General features: G+C 42.6%; 1 protein-coding gene across 49 annotated transcripts in view; it reads left to right on the plus strand.

The window, feature by feature from the left end:
* Rims2 (regulating synaptic membrane exocytosis 2) overlaps window positions 1–13809 on the plus strand; it is a 498312-nt gene extending 484503 nt beyond the window's left edge. For all 49 annotated transcript variants that reach the window (XM_029547766.1, XM_029547754.1, XM_029547763.1 and 46 more), the window contains 5 exons: window positions 4538–4679; window positions 8605–8717; window positions 8981–9082; window positions 10324–10463; window positions 10890–13809. In XM_029547766.1, coding sequence (XP_029403626.1) covers window positions 4538–4679; window positions 8605–8717; window positions 8981–9082; window positions 10324–10463; window positions 10890–11108 — 716 coding nt within the window. In that variant the 3' untranslated portion in view covers window positions 11109–13809. The remainder of the gene's footprint in view (window positions 1–4537; window positions 4680–8604; window positions 8718–8980; window positions 9083–10323; window positions 10464–10889) is intronic.
* Window positions 13810–15361: the final 1552 nt, after the last annotated feature.

Below are 15361 nucleotides of genomic sequence, written 5' to 3' on the forward strand. Positions count from 1 at the left end.
TACTTGGCAATTCTGTAACAATTTTGGTTGGTCTATCCCACAATCATAATAAAACATTTATGTATGTTTTATGTCTGAGAAATAATCTGAGAAAGGAATCAAAATCTGCTGTGCTGGTCTTCTGCTCCTGTAATAATCAGCATGCAAAACCAGCACATACTTACTAGGCCTTAAGCCTAGCACAGGATGACTTTGTGTAATACCATAGAGGTCAAAACACTGGCTGAACTCTTGCCTGGAGCCTCTGCTTCCAGGTGCCCTGAGCTTCTAGGCAGAGCCAGGTCCTTGCAGGTATTAGTCTACAGTCTTGCTTGCTTGTCAGCCAGGGCTCACTCGGCAGGTGCTGGTGGCTGGCATCTTTTACACATGTCCCTTTCCATCTTCAAGTGAATAAAGGCAAAGAGAATCTCCCCTGTGATTCTGCACTCTCTGAGGAGCAACCAAAGGAAACAGTATGCTTTTAAAGGCCTGGGATGGTTATGCTTGCCCATCCATAACCATTAACATGGTAACTATCATCTCCCTACCTGTAAACAACTAATTGATTATCATAGTTAATTAGCAAAAACCCTTTTGCTGTGTAAATTAACATAATCATCAGGTCTTGCATAGATCTCTGCCTAATTCACTTGCAATCACTCTCACAGACCTTCACTGGATTCAGTTTATAGGTTGCATAGCAACATGGCACATCATTTAGAACATTACACATGAATCACCATAATACATTATATTTAAGTTAAATTGGGCTTATTGTGAATTTGACATAAAGATTTTTATGTGCTAAAAATTTATAAATGAGTCTAAAAATGTTTGAGGTAATAGAGTATATAAAATGACAAGGATTTAAGGACTGCTATAAATAGTTATTTAGCGAGGAACTTTTGTCTTTGACAGTGAATAGCATACCTCCTCAACGTAGGCTGTTAATCATGCACTTTTGTACACTAACGAGACAAACTCTGACTTCAGAGAGAAAAGACACCAGGGGTCCTCTGCCCTCCTCTCCTTGCCCTTTTCTTAGACAGCTAGCCCAGATTCAGGAGGACCTGTGTCATGGAGAAAGTCACACAACCAACTAGCTAGTGGCCATGACTAGCCAGCGTGGGTTGCCCACTCCCTATCTGGAATTATAACAGTATATCAGCTGTTCTTCCAAGCTCTTTAGATATGTATCTTCCTTAGCCCTTACCAGTGCCCTGCCAGTTATGAGTTCTGTTTTCACACTTTGAGAACATAGACAATCTTGCTCAGCGCTGTACAGTGTGTTAAGAGTGGAGAAACAATTTGATGCAGGCCCTAACTGGTTTGAGGCTGATGATTCTTCCCACGCTACCAGGCTACTTCTCAAGGGCCTTCTTTGTACCATCTCATAGTCTGCTGCACAGCGACTCAGGCAGCTAGTTATAATCTAGCAATAAATGAACGAGGAGCAGAGCACTTGTAGTCTGGCACCTAGGGACACATTCTGGTCCTGTCACTTGCAGTGTGACTTCAGGGAACCTTGTGATGTGCTGGGCCCTCAGATGCCTCCTCTGTAGAAGTGGGACTTTTCAGAGTTATGAAGAAGCTATGTGAACGAAGCAATTGTGACAGAGGATCCATGTTTTGTTTTGTTTTGTTTTGTTTTGTTAATGTTGTTATTTTTAGTCAAGTGCTGTCTGGCTCTCCTCATCTGTTAACAGCATATTTTCAGTCAGTAGTAGTAGTGTCACATTAAATAGAAAACAATAGACTTTGGAATAGCCGAGTCTTGGTCCTAAGGCCTTTAGGAGCTTTGGTTCCTTTGCAGTCACTTGTTATTTCCTTGTCTGTATCTAGAGCCCAACACATATCTCAGATGCCACTGAAGTATGCCACAGGTGATGGCGACTGTTCTCTTGAGGCACTGATGAAAGGAAATGAACACTGAAGCACGATTGGTCTCACACAGGCTTCCTCATATCAGCCTAGTGTTCTTACGATACCTGAGGGGAAAGAACATGTCACTTTGAGATATGGCTATTTGAAGATCACTCTGAAATAAAATCATAATGATTAGGGACCAAGGAGATGGGTCTTGAGGTAAAGGGCTTGCTGCATAAGTGTGAAGACTAGAATTTAGCTCCTAAGCACTGGAGTGAATGTTGTAAATGTCCGGCAGCCTTGGAGGCTGCTTGTAATGACACATCATTAGAGCAGGATGACTAGCCCATCGTCAAGCTCTGCGTTCAACGGAGAGACCCTGCCTCGGTGACAAGATGGAATGCATCTAAGGAAGACTGCCGAGACCAGCCTCAAGTCTCCATGTGCGTACATGCATACCTACACATGTGCCCATGGATATGCAGATATGCACATACGTGCATGTACCACACACAAAGACATATGAAAAAACATCATCGTATTAGATTGATGGATACTACAGTCGACTCTGCTAGTGTGTCTCTTTTAAAAACATTCTTATGCATGTGTATATTTGTTTTGTTTTTCTATATCATTTGAAAGTAAATTGCAGGTAATAGAAGATGTTGCATTCAAATATTTAACATATGTTTCCTAGTAGTAAAGAAATTATACAAGACCTGAAAGTTCAGCAGCTTTCTCATCTAATCTAATATCCAGTCTGCATTCAAACTTTCCCTACCTTTCTTAAAACTGCTACATATGATTTTGTTGAAAATGAGTTATTTCACTGTGGTTTTAAAAACAAGGCAAAGCGCATATCCCCAAGGTCACTGCCGTCTTTTAATCTAGAAGGTCGCCTTGCCTGGTTTGCTTGTTTTCCTGCTGTTAGCTTGTTCGGAGACTGCCAGTTGTCCTGAACAATATCCCATATCTGGCTTTGTCTGGCTGCTTTGTGTGTGCATGCTACTTGTCTTGTGACTTTACTGTCTTTTTTTTTGTTGTTCCAAAAATTGGAAGACTTGATTAGAAACACATTGTATATTTTTGTCCAGAACAGCTTGGTAGGTGATTCCATATGCTTTATATCAGGAAGAATATGTATGACTGTTCCTATTCTCAGTTATCCATGACTTGGTTAAGATGGTGATGGCTCTATCTCCCATGTTGAAGTATCTCTTTCTCCCTTAATAATTAGATCTAATCTGTGAACTGATTACTTAATTCATACATCTTTTTCATGGTTTCACTTTTAATGGTAGCCTCCACTGGTGAACTATGCAAAATCATTTATTCCACTGGAGGCTACAAATTAGTATTTTTAAGTCTGTCTCCATTAAAGTGTTTCAGGGTGGAGCAATATAACCAGGTTGGTTAAAAGAATCTCATCGCATCAGTAGCACCAACATCTCCCATTGTTGAGGGAAGTCTTATGGTTTTTTACCTTTGATCAGAACTTGCTATTCATCTAAAAAGCATCTTTTGATGGGCTGAGGATCAGTCATCATGTGTACTTTGTGCCTACTCTAAAGTATCTTAATGTATATCAGAGCTGCCAATGAGGAATGGGAGAACCCAAAAGCAGAGTAAATGTAAGAAGCTTGGGGAAAGAGCCTCATCCAGTCTGAAGCAGCATTTAAGAGAACCAGCTGCTGGCAGCTCTGATCCCCTGGCTGTTTATCCCAATGCTAATGCCTTTGCGCTGTCTGTGTGAGGCAAATGAGTAGAGTGTTGGTGGTCTCCCTGCTCTTCACAGTCTGGGCTCTTACACATACCCCACTTCCCACCACTCCTTGCACCTCAGTCATGGCCCTTCCGTTCTGCACACTCTCACTCTGGGTTTTGTTCTTTTGTCTGCACAGTTCCTCTTGCTTGAGACACACTGCTGGTGCATTCTTCAAGCTCAGCTCAAACCCTACTCCCTCCCAGAAGTTCAGATCTCTGCAGGCAGCCTGTCTTGGCTCTGCCACATGTGCAGTCTCCCCTCCTCAGCTCTGGTCCTCTGGGGGCTCCACTAGATGCAGACACCTTAGCACTCACCCTCCAAGGCCAAGAATGTAAACAGTCCTTCACATGACACTTCAGGAATTTTATATTACACACTCATTCTAGATGCTATTAACAGATGCAAAACTGCATCAAGTATCCCTTTTGTATAGCTTTCTTTGCCTTTTCAAATCCACTACCCTAAAAAAATTTTTTTGTAAAAGGTAAAGCTAAAAATTGAGTATCTCTCACCATCTGGCTCTTTGTAAGTTATATGAAGACCTATTTCTTTCACTAAGACAAAAGGATTGGGGAGAAAGGTAAGCATAAGTTAATTTTGCATTTGAATGCTGCAATGGAAAACAAAATGAAGAAGCATAAATTGATCTGATAATTAAAATATTACAATGAAAACAAAGTTTATTCTTAGATTGAACCTTTCGTTTCCTATGTTAATGGCTTGAACACTGTTTCAAGAGGAAATAAACAGTGTTACCCTGTGCTGCTCACTCGGGGAGATGTTTAGAAGTATTTTAAGTAGCGGTCCTCTGTCTGTCTCCTTAAGAACACAGCCTGTCTGCAGCCCTCCTCACTTCCAGGTGCTTATGGCCCATTCTGTAACCAGCAGTGACAAAACTGTGATGCCTTTGGATTTCTGTCTTCGCAGAAGGAGGAGGTAAAAAGCTACGGAGCACTGTCCAGAGAAGCACGGAGACGGGGCTAGCAGTGGAGATGAGGAACTGGATGACGCGCCAGGCCAGCCGGGAATCCACGGATGGCAGCATGAATAGCTACAGCTCGGAAGGAAAGTGAGTATGGCTGCACCCATGCCCTGCTGGCAGATCCTCCGGGCCTCGTCTGCTCGCACAGAGCTAACTCACACCACTCACCGCCCATTTCCATCCTCTCACCCTCCATCCGCTCCCACAGTGCTAACTCACACCGCTCACGGCCCATCCTCCCAGCTGATTCTATGAACCTGTTTCACCCTCCACTGAGCAGTTGACATATCTAGCCATTTATTATGAAATGAAGTACCTTGGAGGAGATAGGATAAGCATGACAAGATGCTAAGATAAGGCTCTTAACATTATCTACAAATAAAATAGTTTGTCCTAGCTTAAAATAATAAATAAAGTCACCAAAACAATGAGCATACATGCCACACTGTGTGGGCAGTATTAGTTTTTTAAATTTTTTTTTACATTTATTCATTTATTTTATGTATCTGAGTACACTGTCACCTCTCTTCAGAGACACCAGAAGAGGGCATTGATCCCATTACAGATGGTTGTGAGCCAACATGTGGTTACTAGGAATTGAACTCAGGATCTCTGGAAGGTGCTCTTAACTGCTGAGCCATCTCTCCAGCCCCGGGATTAGTTTTTCAGATCTTTGGTCTAGAGCCTGGAGACACAGCTCAGAGGTTAGCAGCACTGATTGAGGCTCTTCCAAAGGCTGTGTTTCTTCCTTATTACCCATATTATGGCTCCCAATCATAACTGCAGTTCTAGAGTAGCTGCCATCTTCTGGTCTCCTCAGGCACTGCATGCACGTGCTGCACAGACATACATGCAGGCAAAATACCCATACACAAAGTAATGTAAAAATAATTCTTAACATAAAAAAAAAAATCTCTGACCTGTTGAAGAGATGCTACTGAAAAACTTAGAATTCTTAATTCATATTTGGTTTATGTACTGAAAGTTATATAGTTTATCTTAATTATGTGAAACCAACACTCAAAGGGCAATGGCAACAAAAAGTTGGTAAGCCTTTTTCTATGTAGCGTTTCCTTGAATTCACTGCTGTAGGACACTTGGAAAGGTTCACAAGCACGGGGTAGTCCTGTCTCTAACGAACAGCATGCGATCTATAGGTGAGATGCAAAGGGCACCCATTGGGAGAGGACCATGAGGCTCAGGGCCCACTCTGCCATCACTATGAGAGTGTTCAGACACCTGTAGCCAACTTACAGATGCAAACCATAGGAAATATTGGCTTACCATTAATTGCATAACCCAATGATATTTTCTCCCACATGATTATCTAAGGAAAGGAACATTCTTCTGCAGTTTTTAAATAGGGCCATATAAACAGGCTGAATCTGTGAGACTTGAGGGGAAGGGAAAGACATAGACTTGCTAACCTCCAAGGAAGTCCAGAAGAGTGAACGGCTAGCAGGCCAGTGGTTCAGTCACAGGCGTGTGACACACTTGTGCAGTGCACTAAAGAAATTTGGTCTTTCTGGAAGAAAATTAAAGAAAAACAGGCTCTGAGCTCTGGTCTTTTTGAGCCATTGCCTGAGCTATAAAAATGTTTATTTCATGGTCTCCACATGCAGGTTTATATTCAAGTATGACTTCCATCTCAGATGTTTACCATCATATTGAAGAAATGATAGGAATCCTCATAAACTCTTTCAGTAAATATTACCTTTTAGCCTTTCAGACGGTGTGCTAGGAGTTGGGGGGTGTGAGTCACACAAGCAAATCAGATCAGAACTTAAGACAGTGGGCTTCAGAGTCGGGAGCCAAGTCAGCACAAGGGGACTGAGTCCTCTTCTTGGCTTCTGGCACGTGTATTTTTGGGCAGATGACATAATGCTCCTAACATGAAGGTGGCTCACTAAGGCTGGCAGATGTCTGTTGTTTTCAGTACTCTAGGCTCTGCTGAAGAGCTGGAGCTCTAGCACCAAACAAAACCAACCCTACCTCCATTCAGTCCAAAATAAATGAGGGAGGTTCAGCTAAGTCTCTCCCAAGACCTGGTTTCAGATCCTTCATCCCTGAACAAATGAACCCCCTTACTTCCTTAGCTTTGCTTTCTTTCTTTCTTTCTTTTTTTTAAATTTTTATTATATTTACTGAGAGAGACAGACAGAGCGTCACAGAGAGGGGAATGAGTACTTCACGCTGTGGCGTGCGTGTGCAGAGCAGAGAACAAGTTGCTGGTGTCCATTCTCACCTTGGGCCATGGAACCCTTGGAGATCAAACTTGAACCTTCAGGTTCGGTGGCAAGAGCCTTTACCCACCGAGCTGTCTTGTTGACCTTTATAAAGAACTTATGCGATCTATGCATGCATTTCTTCTGTGTCTGAGCCACAGTATTTAAACTACTATAACAGGACTTAATAGGAATGACATAAAAAAAAAAAAAAACCAAAAAACAAGTGTGAGGATGAAGGTAGGATTTTCCATAAGGGAACAGAGGGAATGTAAGTATTATTGGAAGGCAGGTATGTCTGAAGAAGAACGTTCCAAGCTAAAGTCAAGCCAAGCACTGGGGCAAGAGTTTGCCTACAGCAGGGAGCTGTGGCCCTGTGGAAGGGAGAGAGAGGGAGACACATGAGGAAAACCAGTGTGGGGTGAGCTTGGATATTTTATAACATAGAAAACTTACTTTACTGTGAGTAGAATGGCCTACCTTTAATATCATCAACTCACTCTGACTGCTGAGAGGCACAAGAGGGGCCATTCAGTAGGTGTTGCAGTAATATGCCACAAACATAATGGTGACAGGGACCAGAATGTAGCATTAGTGAGATCAGATTCTGCATCTCTCTTGACAGTAGGCTACGTAAGATTCGTTGATACACTGGGTGTGTGTAGTAAAATACATGATATTGATTTGTTAGGTCTACCATAATAAACTACCATAGGCTTAAACATCAAAAATATTGTTTTTCCAAAATTTAGAGGCTAAAAGTTCGAGATCAAGAAATGAATAGATTTGGATTCCAAGAAGTTCTCTTTTACACATGGCCACCTTCTTACACCATGTTCCCAGTGTCCCTTCCTTCCTCTTTCATTATTTCCCAACCCCTACCCCTTGTGACTTCATTTAACCTTCATTTATGTCTAGCTATGCTGTGGCCCCTTTTTAAAACCTAGGGACACTGTGGGTTAGGACTTCAACATTTAAAATTTAAAGAAGACACAACAGATAAAGACAAGCCTACTGCTGAGCAATTGGAAGCTGTTGTTACCTTCTGCTCAGCAGATATCCTGTTAGCCAGCTAAGCTGCTGGAATGAAAGGGTGTGGTCCAGAGGAGGGCTAATTCAGGGATGCTCTAGGCTGGCCAGCACCAACACAGACACCACTCAGTTGGATGAAACATCCAAGGGAACTCAGACACATGCAAAAGACATGAGGTAAAAAGATGCAGCTGTGGTGTTTAATGCAGAACTGGCAGAGATTAAAGCATAGAGGCACTGTGGAAGAGAGGAAAGCGAGGACTTTCCCAAGGACTCAGGCAATGAAAGGGGTGTGGGCTGGGAAGGAGAGTGCAGTCCAGGAAGGGGTTGGTTTTTCTTTGTAAGATGGCATGGCGGCATGTTTATATGCTGATGAGAATGATACAGAAGATTTTTTTCGGCCATAAAAAGATAAATAGTAGACTCTCTTAGCATAGCTAAGAGGATTAAACATGGCAAAGTATGCCATGACATAAGTGCTCAGTGTAGACTAAGTGTGCATGACAGAAAGCATCGCCCCTCCCCCTCCCCAAGATGAAGCAGGGAAGACACATTACCAGAAGCCCACATGGTGTGGCAGGTGCTTCTGCTGACAGGCAAGGGAGACTAGAGAGATGGGCAAGGTCTGTGGGAGGTGCCGTGGGATGCTGGGGTCCAGTAAATATTAGTGGCATCTTAGCCTTGCCACATCAGCAAGGCCAGTAGAAAATGTAAGGAAGGCTGAGGATTTAATCCCACATGTCATCTGCTTTCAGTCTGATCTTCCCTGGGGTCCGCCTGGCCTCTGACAGCCAGTTCAGTGATTTCCTGGATGGCCTGGGCCCTGCTCAGCTAGTGGGACGCCAGACCCTGGCTACTCCTGCAATGGGTAAGACTTTCCGTCACATGACTTCACTGTCCTTTAGATTACTGAAAGTCACATTCCCTCAATTTCATGCTACTTTTAACAAGATTACCAGCAAGAATAAAGAGTCCTAGGTTTTAACAGTTCTCAGTTTTTTCATTTGTAAAAATGAAATGACTCCTGATCATCTTGGGACTTAAGAATATATCTGGGGAATGTCTGACCCAGAGTTCTTTGGCGCAAGCATTCTTCCTACGTCCTGTTTTTCTTTCCTATGTGCCCACCAGGTGACATTCAGGTGGGAATGATGGATAAAAAGGGACAGCTGGAGGTAGAAATCATCCGGGCACGAGGCCTTGTGGTAAAACCAGGTTCCAAGACACTGCCAGGTAAGACAGAAGAGCTGCTCTGTTTGTCTTAGAGTCTGTCCTGTTTGGTGTGGCCATTGCCTGTCTTTGCTGAGATCTTCATCAGAAGTGGGTAGAGAACCCTGCTGTCACAGTGCTTGGGCTGAGCTGTTGTCAGCATTCTGAGGGAGCTGTGAGTGATGGGGAAGGGAGTGTGCAAGTACATGCACAGCGGAGGCCTCTGCCTTTGATCAGTCACGTTGTCACAGTGTGTGCTGCAAGTGCATTTTCCAGTTAGCTGCTGTTTTATGCTGTTCTTTGGTTTACTGAGAACTTCATTTTTTTTCCTTAGGCATCCTTCAAGTTCTGGAATTAAAATAAAAATAGACTAGATTCACACAGGCCCATAAGCCTATGAATTCTGGTGGCTCTAAGACAAATGTTCAGGCCTGCACTATGTAAGAGGCTCTGCCATAACTTGATGCCAACATTTCAAGCATCATTATAATTCAAGGTGCTCAGAGTCATAGCTTGGTGCAGAGATGAGAGATCCAACACATAAAGATGTAGATTCTGAAAGTGTCCCTGTCCCCAAACCCACACAGACATAATTATGCCTTTCTCTCTCAACTCCTCAGTCCTCAAAGGAATTCTGAAATAAAGTTATGCTTCTGACTGTACCACTTTAGAATTATGTTGTAAAGCTTCGGGGAGCAGTTGACATCTTCACCATAATGAACAGCATGAGACATGAGAATGTGCTTTTCATAACGCGTCTGTCATAGAAGGTTGTAGCCGTAGAATTCCTAGTGAGCTGCCTTTCCAAGCTCCTTCTGAATGTATCACCTCAGAGCCCACCCCTGCTTGGACTCACACCATTACCAGTTAGTAAATGCCTTGTAAATGGTAGGTGAGCTCTATGGGGTAGTGAAAAAACCCGCCTCATTTCAAACATGTCTAATGAGATCCAAATATTGGTACTTTAAAGACTAAGACATTGCTCTTGAATCTTGTTTGTAACTGGAAGCATATTGCCTTATTTAATTCACATTTAAATCTATACAAGAATGAGTTGTGGAGAAAGAAAAAGACCCTCAAAGGCTATGTCAATATACTTAATACTGAATGGCTGATAAATGTCCATTGTGGATCTGACGTGGAAGGCACGCCAGTGGCTTGAGTGCTGTTAGCTCTTCAGTGAAGATGAAGCAATTGTGCTTGCCCTCTATGCGCTGGGCATTTCACAGTCACATTCATCACTCACTCTGTTCTTTTCTCCCAAGCACCGTATGTCAAGGTGTATCTATTAGACAACGGAGTCTGCATAGCCAAAAAGAAAACCAAGGTGGCGAGAAAGACCCTGGAGCCCCTGTATCAGCAGCTCTTATCCTTCGAGGAGAGCCCCCAGGGAAAGGTGTTACAGGTGTGTGCTCACACTGACCCCTGACACAGAAAGGGATGGCCATGAAGCCAGACCTTAGGTCTAGCATCTCTTCTGTGAATTTCTTTCCCGTTCCTCATGGCTGAAATTCTCTGTCAGCGGCAAAGCAGTGGCCAGTGATTGTTGCTGTTCCCCTTAAAGGGAAAGTCCCCACAGACTCGTGAACCTGAGTTACACTCCAGCTCAGTTTGCCCCACACTATCATACAGTTTTCCTAATGTCACTCTGGCTTCTGGGAATTAAAGGCAACATTGCCATTAATCAGACACCACTTCTTACCTTGACCCTTGACAGCAGCTTATTAACTAAGCACATTTTACCCTCTCAGTTATGATTGGCTTCTCTGCTGTGTGCATGTCTCTACTAACATTACTTTTTTTTTTTTTTTTTTTAATTTTCTGCCAACAGATCATTGTCTGGGGAGATTATGGTCGTATGGATCACAAATCCTTTATGGGAGTGGCCCAGATACTCTTAGATGAACTGGAACTATCCAACATGGTGATTGGATGGTTCAAACTCTTCCCCCCTTCCTCCCTAGTAGATCCGACCTTGGCGCCTCTGACAAGAAGAGCTTCCCAGTCGTCTCTGGAAAGTTCTACCGGACCTTCTTACTCTCGTTCATAGCAACTATAAAACTGCTGTCACAACAACCAGCGATACAAAAAACAAACAAACAAACAAACAAACAAACAGAAGAAAATGCACAGGTGGAAACCCCTGGTAACACTGCATGCTTGATGTTGTGTCTGCGGAGCCCACATCTAGGGATACAAAGCAGTCCTGTGTTCTCAGAGGAAGTCGTACACATTGTGCCCTAGCAAAGGCCCTCAGGTGAAAGAGCAGAGCTGTGAAGAACTATCTATCAGGTTTGGAGTTCAATGACACTCGAGTTTTGGTCCAATCTGAAGCCATGGATTAATCTTAAAGAATCAGTCAGCCCTTTTCAATGGCACCTTTATATTTTTATCAATTTTCTTCATTTATCTGACCCCAAAGCCCTGTTATGCCACAGAAATGGAGCTCTACAGCCATTAAGCCACATTACAGGCCAAGGAGCAAAGACCTAGGAAGCATCAGGTGAAAAGCAAGAGACCAAAGAAGTGGTCAGGAGCAGAGTCAGCCACCATTCCTGGAGGGCTGCAGCAGGGAGAGCTGCGGCCAGAGAGAGCTGCAGCAGGGAGAGCTGCAACAGGGAGGGCTGCAGCAGGGAGGGCTGCAGCAGGGAGGGCTGCGGCAGAGAGGGCTGCAGCAGGGAGAGTGCCCACCCTCTGCCCGCTGCTCCAGCAGGGAGGGAGGGAGGCACGTCATTCACTAATGCCGAGATGTACTGGACTCTGAAAATCAAAATTCTGTGACTGCACTGTACTGAATGAAATTAAAGAAACTTTTTTTGCATGGACACAGATTAGCTGAATATTTAAATTATTTTCTCGGGGCTGCAACTTGCAAAAAAAAAAAAGAATAAAAATCAGCCATTTTCAACAATTTATATTATTTTTAAAAATAAATTTCACTAGTGCATGGTTTTACAATGGAAGAGAATGCAACAGGGTGGTACAAAGACACACCGTGCTTATTCTTTCATCAGAGTCTGTGTTTTGGCAGACAGTACAAATGAAAATACTTTCTAGCAGATACTTAAAATTCTCTTTATGTGACAATAAGTATAATATATTCAATTTATTTCCATGTTAAATATACAGATCTTATGATGTTCAATATGTGCAAATTTTTCACATCCTTCTCCCTCTTGTCTGTCTCTTTTCTTCTCCCTCTTTTAACTTCTTCTTTCCTTTCTCCCGTCCTCAGTAAGTCTTACTCGGCACCACAAGTCTGACCCAACCCTCTTATATCCCAGATTGGATCCAGAGCCATAGATGCATCTGAATTCATGGGTTTCTCAAATCTGTTCGAGAGCTTTCTTTATTTCAAGCATGTTGAAGGATTTTGCAACATGACTTGGGACATAAAGCAAGTTAGCACGCATTTGACAAAGAAGATATCTGAACATTTGCAGTTTATTGTACAGTGCATGGTAATTTTTTTCACCTTAAAGATTCAGTTTACAAGAAAATTCTCAAACCACATGGCATTGTAATGTCTAACAAATTTGTTTTTAGCACCAGCATTAGTCATACAGGCAGTTAAGTATTATTTGTAGGTCTTAGGTTTTGTTTGTTTGTTAATTTGGTAAAGCAGTTTCTTTAGCTGATTTCCATTTACTATGTGAATAGAAACACTGCTCAACATGTGGAGCCCTGAAATACAGGGCTGTTTATTAATTCATTTTTCTGTAGGAAAATTCAATTTTTCACAAATTATATTTCTAAAGAAATATAGTAAACATAAATTTGCAACAATTTTAAAGCTCCAATTTTTAGGTGACTCAAGGAAAAGTCAATAGTTATTTGATGCCATCACCAAAAATCTACATCCCTTAGTTAAACCCACCTTTGGTTTACAGGCAGTTCTTACCACTGGGTAGCGCTGCAAGGTCCAATTTCTGTCAAGGTCCCCAATCAACAGGAAATGTCACTGGTCAATGTAATAAACCACCCATCCCTTCTGTTTCTTACCACATGCTTTGATTACACATCCTTGGAGATTTGGAGATTGGTTTTAACTTCTTGCAATAATTTTTGAAATCCATCTACATCCCATTTGTTTAAATGGAGGCCATACACACACACACACACACACACACACACACAAACACAAATATTTTCTTTGTTTCTCTTTTTATTCAATGCTGACCATTGAAAACTGTCATGCTTGATATGGTGCAAAAGTTAAAATGAGCTATCACTCAAAATGCCTTCTCCTAATGTGGTGCAACATGAACTACACCAAGACTATGTCTTGATTTTCTGAGACCTAAGATGGATCTAGCCGAGGGAATGAGAAGAAGGAACACAATTTAATTGAAATAATTTAGACACCTGTGTACCAGCAACAATTTGGTTTAATAGACCTGTAGTGTCTATGCTCGCCCTTAGAGTAGACCATTTTCCTGACACTAAGATGCAGTCACCTTTCTGCATATTCCTGTACACATTATTCCTCATTTTAATAAGAAGGACATGACTGTGGAATATTTGTACATACTTGTCATTACTCAGTATTTATTTAAAAGTTGGTGTACTTTTTTTTTAATTTTCACATGTCTGCACCTCAACTTGTGGTTAAGTCATGTAAATAGCACTCCAGTGACCATTGCTGCCCTGTACATAGAATGTTTTCAAGTAAAGGGAATTCCAGTTGGGGAAGAGTGGGGGGAGGGCAGATTAGTCCTGTAATAAACACCAACTGATGTAAATCAAATTCATTCTGGTGATGGTATTTAACACTTTAAATAAAACATTTTCTTTACATATGTTGTTGAGGGTGCTGTCTGAGAGATGTCTCCATTTGCATCCCCAAGCCTACCTCCATTCGTCCTGTGAAGTGGCTTAGTTATTGTTTCCTCTTCCCTTCCTTCCTTATGACAGGAATGAGTTTCTAGTTTTACCACATTGCTGTTAGTAGAATATATCTCTAAAGTCTAGAAAGATCTCTGCTTTTATCATTAACAGTTGCTAGGGTTCTTTGCAGTTAAAGGACTCAGCAGCCTGTAGGTTTTATGAATAGAATGGATGAGATCTCAGTTTTCCCTGAGGGTTACAGACAGTAGAGTTACTGCTTAGTTACTGTTCTGTTGTTGTGAAGAAACATCATGACCAAGAAAACTTATAGAAGCAAGCATTTCATTGGGGCTGCTTACAGTTTCAGAGGTTTACTCCATTATCACCATGGCGGGGATCTTGGTGGGGATCAAGGCCCACTTGGTGCTTGAGCAGTAGCTGAGAACGAGATTATGATCTGTAGACAGAAGGGGAGAACAAGACATGTTTGGTCTGGTGTGGACTTTTGAAACCTCAAAGCCTATCCCCAGTGACACATCTTCTCAAACAAGGCCATGCCTCTTAGTTCTTCCCAAACAGTTCCACTAACTGGGGACCAAGCATTGAAACATAGGAGCCTTTGAGGCCATTGCCTTTCAAGCCACCACTCTGGGTACGCTTGTCCCTGAGTCAAGTTATCATTGTACTGATGTGTTTTGATTGCAGAATCCATTCAGCTTTGTGAGGGGCTAAGGGTTATTCCCAATTGGGGAGACACATACGGGAGCTTGACCTAACAATCTGTTCAAAGACTGGCTTGTGCTGGGTAAGTGTGTGAAACTGCCCTCACACTCTCCTGTGCAACCCCAAAGAAGAGAACCCCAGAAGAGCTTCCATGGCTTGTCCAGAGACTCCATCAAGTACTCGCTGGGATTCACGTTCAGTCATCCTACTCTGTCTCCGTTCCTGCTCACAGCAATTTCCCCTACTTCCAACTGTTCTCTCTACCCCAGGCCTTCAGCCATCTGATACTGTTTTTCATTATTCAAAGCATGCCCCCTACTCTGGTAAGATATCTCTCTTGCTGTCTGAGAACTCTTTTTCCCCAGAGAAGCCCTTCACTGTTCTCAAACCTGATCCATCTTGGTCCCTTTTGCAACTCTCAGGAACAGTTCCTGACTAGATTCTTGTAACACGGTTGTCATGGATGGTAAGGCCTTCACATAACGAGGACTCTGATGCCAAGGTTTCACAGCAACAACAAAGGCTGTGATGCTCTTGCCTGGGCTATGACAGGAGTAGGTAAGAAGTCAATCACCAAAGATGACCTCTCCACGTTTGTCTCCACTGGGGCATCTTCTGAGGTCATCTATGCCCACTAGTGTTTATGAGCAGTGTGAGCTAGAGAGCACACATCCGCTTCTGGTTTGTGAGATGTTCATTGAGTAATAGTATGGGAGGAATGCTCACTCATGTTCAAGCTTCAAATTTGAAAGG

This window comes from Mus pahari, chromosome 17 (assembly GCF_900095145.1).
Source record: "Mus pahari chromosome 17, PAHARI_EIJ_v1.1, whole genome shotgun sequence".
Classification (NCBI taxonomy): Eukaryota; Metazoa; Chordata; class Mammalia; order Rodentia; family Muridae; genus Mus; species Mus pahari.